The sequence below is a fragment of the Podarcis filfolensis genome (genome assembly GCF_964270895.1).
Source record: "Podarcis filfolensis genome assembly, chromosome: 11".
Classification (NCBI taxonomy): Eukaryota; Metazoa; Chordata; class Lepidosauria; order Squamata; family Lacertidae; genus Podarcis; species Podarcis filfolensis.
In genome coordinates this window covers 44,752,469-44,763,053 of record NC_139613.1, presented here as the reverse complement: position 1 = coordinate 44,763,053, position 10,585 = coordinate 44,752,469, and the positions used below count along the sequence as shown (strand labels likewise).

Genomic DNA, 10,585 nt, shown 5'->3' with positions numbered 1-10,585 from the left:
TATAAGTAATAAATTATTATCATCATCATCATCATCATCATCATCATCATCTGGCATGGGATAGTTAGCCTCGCCTTCCTGCAACTTGTAAAATTTGGTAGGGAACATGATGCTATAACACACTTGGATGCATGTGTGCAAACATCTCTGGTGGGTTAAATTCAGGAATTTACCACTACCAGAAAATGTTGCAAAAACAACACAATATTCCTCTCTTCGGCATGTGGGTCAAGAGCTGTTGTGTGCAGACCCAAAGGTTTGCTCTGGCTTGCTCTGGTTGTGCAAGTAATGCTAAACTATGGTTTAGCACTACGTCACACGGGTAATAAAATGATTCCTTCTCTGACCCGTCCTTACTAACGTTATTGTAACTCTCATTGGTTTTGTAGTTGTACTATAGGTAAATTCACTCCATTTTTCAGAGAATATTCCTATTGCTATGGAGTTCAGATAGACCTATTATAGTCTAATAATAAATAGCTGCATCTGATTATCTCTGCAATCTACAAACTGAAATACAAGACACGAATCCCACATATTATTCATAATTGTAGACTCCACCCCTCTAAGTAACAGGAGCAATATGGCTTAGGCTTCTGAACAACAATAACCCAGAACAGGATGGTATCAAAGTTACGTTTTATTGAATTACGTTTTAATTTCATATAGAAATATATTAACTGAATGTGTTTTAATTGGAAGTAGCTCCAAGGAACAAGGTCTAAGGAAGGTATAAATGCTTGCAACATTGAAGAAAGAAGAAAGATCATGTTAAACCCATCAACATCCACACCAATTTTCTGTATCCGCAAGAATCAAGGCAACTTGCGAGTTAGCAATAAAGTCTATTAGAAGTTATCTAAGACAGGATTTGCATAAAGGTTTCAGGTTGCTGATCTGAAAAAGGAAACGGCTCCTTTTTTCTTCCCAGGCGAACTCAATCCAGCAGGGAACTCACAGCTTTGCATACTGTTGAAGAATCGTCCCCAGCTTCTGGCTCAGCATGATGTCTCCTTTAACTTTCAGCTTACCAGAGATGAATGCCTACAGCAAGCAGAGTGGGGGAAAAACAATTAAAGAGGCTGTCTCCACTCTTCCAGAGTTGCACTTTTAAAGAACAGTTACAAGAGAATGCGACAATGAGGAATTAACTGGGGACGGGGGCGGCATCTGCTGTGGACAATTGGGGTCAAACCTATCGAATCACCAGGAGTTGTTGTTTCTTTGAACGAAAGGAATAGAATAATTCTGAATAGGGATTTTGAAGATCTGGACCATTCCACAGTTAGGAGCGTAGAGCTATGAGACTACAAATTCTCATATTGCCCACTGCAAAATATTACCATGGGTAGAAAGGAAATGCAGCACATTAGCACAATAAGTCATCAATTCAGCAACGCTGTTGCTCAATTCTTAGGCTATACATAACCAGTCGTAACAGCATGCAGAACATGAAGAGGCGAATTCTCAGCAATGTATCACTTTTAGGATGCACAAAATGAAGTTGATATTTTATATATATATATATATATATATATAATAATATTTATTGCTTTTCCAACAATTTAAACAAAACAAAATAAACAATACAATTCAATACAAAGACACTACATAATATAACATAAAAACACTATATAACAATAACACATTAGACTAACAAAACTAAATAAAAACAATTTAAAACACACCAAACAATTTCATTATCTTATCTTTCATTCACTTATTTCAGCGACCTCCTCACACCTCCCTTTTTGTATTCCACTTCTATTAATTGTTTCAGCAATTCCTTTCCATCTTCCTCTGTTTTCTATCCAATCTAGTTATACTTAATTCCTTGTCACATTTCTACTAAAGCCATATCACTTCATTTCCACCTTTTTCTAACATTCATTAATTTTACAGTATTTCTGTAAATAGTCTTTAAACTTTTTCCAGTCTTCTTCCACCGACTCTTCTCCCTGGTCTCGGATTCTGCCAGTCATTTCCGCCAGTTCCATATAGTCCATCAACTTCATCTGCCATTCTTCCCGGGTGGGTAAATCTTGTGTCTTCCCACAAAATGAAGTTGATAAACCCACAGTATTATAGTTAAGCATTATGGCTTGGTGCACACTATTCTGTCATGTCTAGGCTTGCCATAACGTCTGAAAAATTCCAGACATGCCAGGAAATTCCAGACATGCCAAAGGCCTGGTTGAAGATGAATGCTTTTGTCTGGTGCCTAAAAATATATAATGAAGACACCAGATAAACCCCATCCCACAAATGGGGAGCCACTACAGAAAAGGCCTGTTCTTGTGTTGCCACCCTCTGGACCTCACGTGGAGGAAGCACACGAAGAAGGGACTCGGATGATGAATGTGTTAGAATTACTGCTCCATGACTGCAGTCATGGGATTTTTGTCTTTCACATGACGGTCTATGTTTTGACTCAACAGAATGGGAAGAGACAGAAACAGTATGTTTGTGTTACTGTGTTCCGTGAAGTGGGACTATTGTCCTTTGTTCTTTTTCTCTTTGCTGTCTGATGCTAGAGAGAGAGGGAGCCATGTTGCAGTGCTCCGTGTGTGTTTACATGTAAATAAAGTAGATTAGCCCAAATGCTGAGTTGCTGAGGTCTGTCACACAAGTTGCGCAAACTCTGCAGATCGCTAAGTGTGCCGGTGTTGGTTGACATTGGTCGCTGTGATGTTCGGGCTGAAGAAAGCTTATGAAGCTCCCGAACGATTGACCAGGAGGGAGAGAACATGCCAGTCGGGCATGTGTCTCTGCCAGGGTCCTACTCAAGTGTAGGCTGAACTCCTGACAGATTGCAGGGGCCAGGACACTTCATATGGGGAGAGGTGAGCCTTCAGGTATTGTACATAGCATTGTAACAACTGAAACAAGATGTCCAAGATGACAAACAAATTAGGTATTTTCTTAATATGGGTTGTTGCTGCCCTAGCCATCCTTTGTTTAGGCTTGTTGCTTTAGCATCTCTTAAGCACCTGCAAATTAAAAGTCATCCCTTTAATACATGAATTCTGCATCTGTACCTTTTGTGGGTTCATCTTGCCTAGCACCAAATCCACGAAGTCGTCATCCGACAAGCTGAAAATGATGTCAGCCTTCCCGCGGGCTGGTCCCTGGTACACGTCTCCAGAGCCATTCTTTAAGTCCATGGCTGGGGGAAATTGATAAGAGTTTTTTTAAAAAAAAATGGAAAAAGCAAAAACTGAATGTTACATGCTCCCTTAAGAACATTTTTTTATCAAGAAGAGAGTCATACAGAACACAGGGAACTTAAAAGATACAAGACAACAGTGGTTAACAGCAATGAGATTAATTCCTGAATTTAATTAGTCTGAACTAGCAAACACACAAACACACCAGAGCTCAACATTATCAAAGCAGAAAAAAGACAAAAGCAAACATTTCTTTTATCACTACACCCAGATTCCCAACCATATAAGTTCCTAAATTATTTTAATTTATTAACACAGAAGTAATGAAGTCTACCTAATTACGTGCCTCCCGTTCAGTCATTTGAGTTACCTGCTGCGGGGATGCTCCAACGGAGAGTGGCTCAATTTATGAAACTCGTTATCCCCAGGCACTTGGGTCCTTTAAGCCCCCTCACAGTATGACAACCTGTTCGGCTTTCCGCCGTATCCTGCAACCTACCCTCATTAAGCATCCGAGTGAAGAGGTTGTACATATGCTTTAATAGCTAATTACCTGGGGAAATTGCTTCTGCTGAAAAGTGTTGGCTCAGAATCTCTGCGAGTTGCCTCAAAACATTTATTTCCCAGGCCATTTGAGATGCGGTGCCAAGGGGGTGGGGGCACACAGAATGATGCTGCTGCTTGGAGAAGGCAGTGAAATCCCTGACTGGAAGCAGGTTCAGAACATACAACATGAAGTATTTCTTCAGTTAAGGAAGTGGGCTCTGGGCTGGCCCTGCTCTCAGAGTTACAACTGCCCATTGGCTCCACCCCAGGACCTCAGTGCGTTAGGCAAATGGGGGAACCTTTGAATTCAGCTGAAGGTGACAGGCTCCTCCATGGGACCCAGAGTCCCAAACTCCACAATCTATTCATCTGAACATGTATAGGTTCCTCCTTCAGACCTTCTGGCAATGTGCAGAAGGTCTGGGGGGTAGAGCCTGTGAGGAAAGTGGGGTGTCCATGTTCTTCGAACATATGGAGCTTAATTTCTGGAGTGGGCTAATAGAATTCACTGCCACAAGATGTGGAGATGGTTTTAACTAAACTGGTGTATGAGCAAAAGCCAGCAGCACAGAGGCAACAACAACAACAACAATAATAATAATAATAGTAATAGTTTGTTGTGGTTGTTTTTTGAAATTGTTTTTATTGGATTTTACAAATGTAAAGTTCTAACAACACCAAATGCATATCCATATATAGAGATTTCTCTGAATCTCGAGACTTCCTACCATCCCCCTTCTGGGTCCTATTGTCAACATTTTCAGCTGCATATAATTTCATAATCTATATTTTGCATCTGTCCATATTATCCATAGTGCTTGTTACATTACAAATGTTATTAGAATCCTGCTAATGTTTTCATCTGCTTACAGTAGTCTCCTAAATAAATTTAAAAATTTCCAATTCTTTCTTGTTGTGGTGGTTGTGGTGGTGGTGGTTGCTTTCTGTTGTTGTTGTTGATGCTGCTGCTGCTGCTATAATTATTATTTTATGTGCCACCCACCTGGCTGGATACAACACTGAATTCCTCCCAATAGGTCTACTTTGAGTGAAACTTAGTTAAATACCATGCTATGTGTACAGAATCCTGGGCCGTAACAGGAGAAAGGGCAGGATAGATCTAACAATATAAATAAATAAATGTCTGTATAAAAATGGGTTTTACAGTTCATCTCTCCCCTCTCAAGCACTTTCTATACTATACTGCTGCAGTTAGTAGGAAAGATGTAATCTTTGATTGGTACTCTCAAGCAGTCTCTCCCTGGAAAATGAAGAGGAAGACAGACAGATACTAAATTTCTCTGTCAGTACAGGAAGTTATCTGCTCAGATAGAGGACGTATATCGCTTATTACCGAACTCTTGTGCTTGAAAAAGTCACAGCTGTAAAGATAATAGTAAGTACTTCAGTATCGCCAAGTTCAATAGTAATATGCTGGATTCTTTCCTCTGCATCCTGCTAAAAAGGTTACCAAGTGGAACACAAAATTGCCTATAAGTGTACGAAGGCAGCAGCATATTCTGTATGGATTTTCCCCAGAGTAGTTATTGCAAAAAAGAAAAGAAAAATGAAGGCAGTATTCACATTTAATCTTTCTGTGATACATTTCAGGGCCAACTATTATCCGGGCCAACTTATTTTTTAAAAAATCAGTGTCCTACTTTCCTTCAGCATAGAGGCTTCTCCCCCTTCTAAGCTAACGCACACACAAGGATATGACGCGGGATGTTTTGTTTTGTACTATAGTGCTTTTTTAATGTTCCATTTCAAGACTATCTTAAATCTTAGCCAAGTATCTCTCCTTTCTTCACGGAACACCAACAATTTCTCAAAATGTCCGCTCTCCCAAAGTCCTATTTCCTGCACAAAATGCGCTGCCAAAATGATCTACTGCAGGGTATATAAGCTGTCAGGTATCGTGTAGCTTGCAATGGAGAATGTTATGACAAGATTTTGCTCTGCCAATTCATTTTCACATTTTGCAAATTTCCAGAGCCGCTCTCTTCTCTCCTGCCCCTGCTAGAGTGTATAAAAACGCCATTGCCAAGCTAATGCTCCTGTAAGGACCTGACATTTTTAATTATGATATCCAAGCAATTTTACCATCGGTGAGACAACAAGTTGGAAGCGGCTTTCTTTTTCTCTAGGTTGTCCTATGAATAACAGCTTCACAAAGAACAGGTTGTGCTTGTATTTGTTCTAAGAATTGCCTTTGTGAGATGTTGTCTATATGCTACGCAACACACCGTATCTCTGAAGCAGTTTTGCATGGAATTGTAATACAGAAGACTTCAGCATTTACCTGATGGGTTCCAATAAAGTTATTGCCTTTTTTTTCCTTTACAAAAACCCCACAGCTTTCTCCTGTTTAGTATGAACTTTGCATAAAACACTTTAAAAGATTTCTCACAATCCTTTCTGAAGATGAGAACGTTGCCACATTGCAATACCACCATACCCATTTTTTAAAAAAAAGAATTATTTTTTTCTTAATATAAGATATTCACAGAAAGGGTTCCTATGGAGAAACATTGCCAGCTGTTTCAGAGAAAAAATAGGGTATGACAAGTGTCTTCCATTATTTATTATTATTATTATTTCCATACCATCACAGGGAGGTTTGCAATATCAACCATTTAATGGTATACTGGATAACTGCTTGGTTCAAATTTCAATTCACCCAAAAACTCACTAGCTGAGTCACTTTTCTCTCTGCCAGCCATTTGTAAATTAACATAGCATTAGCTAACCATACAGGGCTGTTGTACAAATGAAGCTTTAATCCTATATACAGACTTACCTGAAAACAAAGCTTACTGGGACTTACTTCAGAGTAGACATGCACAGTGCCTTGAATACATCTAAAGCACAATATCAGACCCTCCAAGTGTCCCTATTTTCCAGGGACAATCCCGGATTTTCAGAAGTCGTCCCGGTTTCTGATTTGATCCCGGAATGTCCTGCTTTTCCTTAGGACGTCCCTATTTTCAACGGATAAATGCTAGAGGATACGGTAGGGTGTCCCTGTTGTCATGCGAGATATGTTGGAGAGTATGGAGTTACCAATCCCTGATTGATAAGTAACTATATAACCTTTAGAAGACATCTGAAGGCAGCCCCGTATAGTGAAGGGGTTTTTTTAATGTTTAATGTCTTACTATGTTTTTATATATGTTGGAAGATGCCCAGAATGGCTGGGGAACCCAGTCAAATTGGAAGGGTATAAATAACATCATCATCATCATCATCATCATCATCATCATCATCATCATTGCTGCTGCTGCTGTTCTTGCTGCTGCTGCTGCTGTTGACTAGGATGTCCCTGTTTACACTGGAGAAATTTTGGAAGGTATGCAATATAAATGCTAAATAGTCTTGCTTTCATTACCACGAAGGAGGCCTTTTGGTAAAGACCAGTTTACCATTAGAGAAATAAGTCTCTGATTTAAATGGTCTCTGATTTAAACGGCCTCGGCCCTGTATACCTGAAGGAGCGTCTCCACCCGCATCGTTCAGCCCAGACACTGAGGTCCAGCTCCGAGGGCCTTCTAGCAGTTCCCTCACTGCGAGAAGCGAAGTTACAGGGAACCAGGCAGAGGGCCTTCTCGGTAGTGGTGCCCGCCCTGTGGAACGACCTCCCATCAGATGTCAAAGAAATAAACAACTATCTGATGTTTAGAAGACATCTGAAGTTAGCCCTGTTTAGGGAAGTTTTTAACGACTGATGTTTTAATGTATTTTTAATCTTTTGTTGGAAGCCACCCAAAGTGGCTGGGGAAACCCAGCCAGATGGGCGGGATATAAATAAGTTGTTGTTGTTGTTGTTAATGGGGGAGGGAAACAATGAATTGTCTTGATAAGATCTCAGATGCATTCCATGCAGTGTATAAAAGGAATTCTTATTGTTATTCTTCTGCATTTATGCTGAAGAATTGCCACTTCCAACGCAAGTATTAATTCCGGTTCACGTGTCCCAGCTGCTGAGGGATGGTAACGAAATGAAGAGGCTGGCATGATATGGAATGATACAAGGGAGGAGGTTCTAGTCAATTGCACAAAGCAATAAAAGCTTTTTTGGCACTTGTGAATTTGGGAAGAATAAAATTATTGGCCGTGTCAACCAGAACTGCAAATCATTTCCTTAAGGGCTGCTTCTCGTCATTTATTCCTCTGACATTCAGCCCAAGGACATCAGCTGAAGACACCAGAGATTCGGCCATCACCCACAACGGCTATGAGCTGCAGGGGTCCAGAAGGCTGCTAGTGCTGTCAACAGCAGCCGTGGCAGATTACACCAGAGAAGAAAGCCAAGGGAGAAGTGACAAGCCAAAAGATGAAGTGCCAACAGAGCAGCCCCATGGATTTATTAATGGGAAGAGGCCTAGCAGGTGGGCCAGGAGAACAAAAGCAGCCGTCAAAGCAAAGGCACCACTGGCTAAAATCTAGCTGCAAACCTTTAGCAGCAAAGTTTCAAAGCAGATCCCAAGAGAATCAAAGTCCAACATCATCAATGTTAACAAAAGGGCTTGTGCCCTTCCTAGTGGAAAACACCAGGCATATCGGAATTGGGGCTAAGCGATGTCTGGTTTTCAACACTGTGATATGCCACCAGCTAAATATCACGATATACCGATGTCTGAAATAAGGATGGAGCTATGTAGAGGCAAACAGGGTACTCTCCTGGCAGCTGCTACTGCTTAGGGTTCTAAACAGACACGTTTTTACAGAGCAAAGGGGCGCAGGAATCATGAAGGAAGCGACGGCTAGCTTCACAGTTTTTCCCATATCGCAATTTTTTACATAGCGCATGCACACACATCATGATTCGCAATATGTGACCATGTTGAATACGATGAAACTGTTACCACAACGTGGACTTCAAACTGATTTTGGATGGTGTATCTATACATCACCCAGCCCTAATTGGAACCTAGTCAGATTAGAGGGGGTGAAGCAGGTTGAACGATAAGTCTAGATTAAAATAGATCTAGCTGCAGAGACATCACCTTGCCAACAAAGGTCTGTATAGTTAAAGCTATGGTTTTCCCAGTAGTGATGTATGGAAGTGAGAGCTGGACCATAAAGAAGGCTGATCGTCGAAGAATTGATGCTTTTGAATTATGGTTCTGGAGGAGACTCTTGAGAGTCCCATGGACTGCAAGAAGAACAAACCTATCCATTCTTAAGGAAATCAGCCCTGAGTGCTCTCTGGAAGGACAGATCGTGAAGCTGAGGCTCCAATACTTTGGCCACCTCATGAGAAGAGAAGACTCCCTGGAAAAGACCCTGATGTTGGGAAAGATGGAGGGCACAAGGAGAAGGTGTGCCTGGAGTGCTCTGGTCCATGGGGTCACAAAGAGTTGGACACGACTAAACGACTAAACAACAACAACAAGCTGCCATTTGTCTGTCAGAAGAGCCCCAGTACATTATAACCTTTTGAAGATGATATCCAAGGCTACATAAAAGGGAGAGTGACAGGAATGTATGGTTGCTATACGAATACTCACCTGAAACTCAGGCTGGAAGTTAGGCATATAGAACGTCTTGAACCATATGCAGCCCTAGTCAAGTGTTATGGTCACAAATAAAATCTACTTGCAAGTATGGTGAATGGGAACGAGCGCAACAAGCATCTCCTGTCCCTCGCCTTTCAACTCATGGAGGTCAAGACTTCCTCTACTCACGGAGACATTCCCCACACAATAATCTGAGTTCTAAATCATACAGTCTCCACAAGAGGTTCCACAGTTCAGACCTTCACCATCCATGAGAGGGAAGACGGCAGAGGTGGCGAAACTGCTTCGCATGCCTGTCCCCTACTTGCATGTGGGTTTTCACACATGAGCAGAATGGCTGAATGTTGCTTAAATGTGCCCAGCAGTGCTTGCTTATACGATGAAGCACTGAATAACCACAGTCTGCAGCTGTTTTCTTCTTCCACTGCCCCATGAGAATTGCTGACCTAGATGGCTTCAGCGTACGAGGTTTCGGGTTTGAAAATGGAAGGAAAGAGATAAGAAAACAGGGATCTTTCTGCTTCGTTCTTAGTGTTAAGGGAAGGAAATTCCCAATGCTCTTTACTTTTGATGGCTCTCTGACATAGAAGATGTTCAAAAAAGGTATTCTTGATTATTCTCAAAGATTAGTTTTGATATTTTTCAAAAGTTTTAGAAGACTTTGTACCAACTACTTTCTCTCAAGTTTCCTCTGTGTGTGTATATATATATAGCGAGAGAGACTTAGCTATATGGACAAAATTCATTTTTCTTTTGGGTCAACCAAGTAAATCCTTATATGGAGATTTGAAATTTAATGATTTTATTTCTGTACTTAAATTAATCTTGGTATCTTTCATTTATGGCTGATAATCAGCATTTTTAGTTGATGTGTTTTTTGTATTATTTGGAATATTATATTAAACGTCTGTGTTGCTTAGGATTCACTAACATATAAAAAGCACAAGTTAAAGAACATACTAAAGCAGTGGTTCCCAATTACGGGTCTGGGGACCCTGGGGGTCTGCGGAACACACCCGGGGGTCCGCAGCACTATAACTTGCCAGGGACTCACTTATCTTGTTAATTGCACGGTGAAAGCCACAATGAGGATCCATGAATCACCCAGCCTCTGCTAGTGACCAGGGCCTGCTTGCCGGCAAGGGAAAACTTGTGAAAGTGTTCTGGGTGCCAAGTGAGCTAGGATTGGGCAAAAACCTCTGACACAGTTTCATGGGGCTCTTGCGATTGGGGGCGGGGAGAGATAGAGATAGATAGAGATAGAGAGACAGAGAGAGACAGAGAGAGAGAGAGAGAGAGAGAGAGAGAGAGAGAGAGAGAGAGAGAGATGATAGAGAGATAGAGATACCCCAC

At 41.2% G+C, this 10,585-nt stretch overlaps 1 protein-coding gene across 1 annotated transcript in view; it reads right to left on the bottom strand.

The window, feature by feature from the left end:
• Positions 1 to 622: 622 nt before the first annotated feature.
• Positions 623 to 10,585, bottom strand: part of HSD17B4 (hydroxysteroid 17-beta dehydrogenase 4) — a 78,688-nt gene continuing 68,725 nt past the window's right edge. The window contains exons 23-24 of the mRNA XM_083576807.1: positions 3,039 to 3,166; positions 623 to 1,044 (exon numbers count right to left, since the gene is read on the bottom strand). Of these exons, the coding sequence (XP_083432933.1) occupies positions 955 to 1,044; positions 3,039 to 3,166 (218 nt within the window). The 3' untranslated portion in view covers positions 623 to 954. The remainder of the gene's footprint in view (positions 1,045 to 3,038; positions 3,167 to 10,585) is intronic.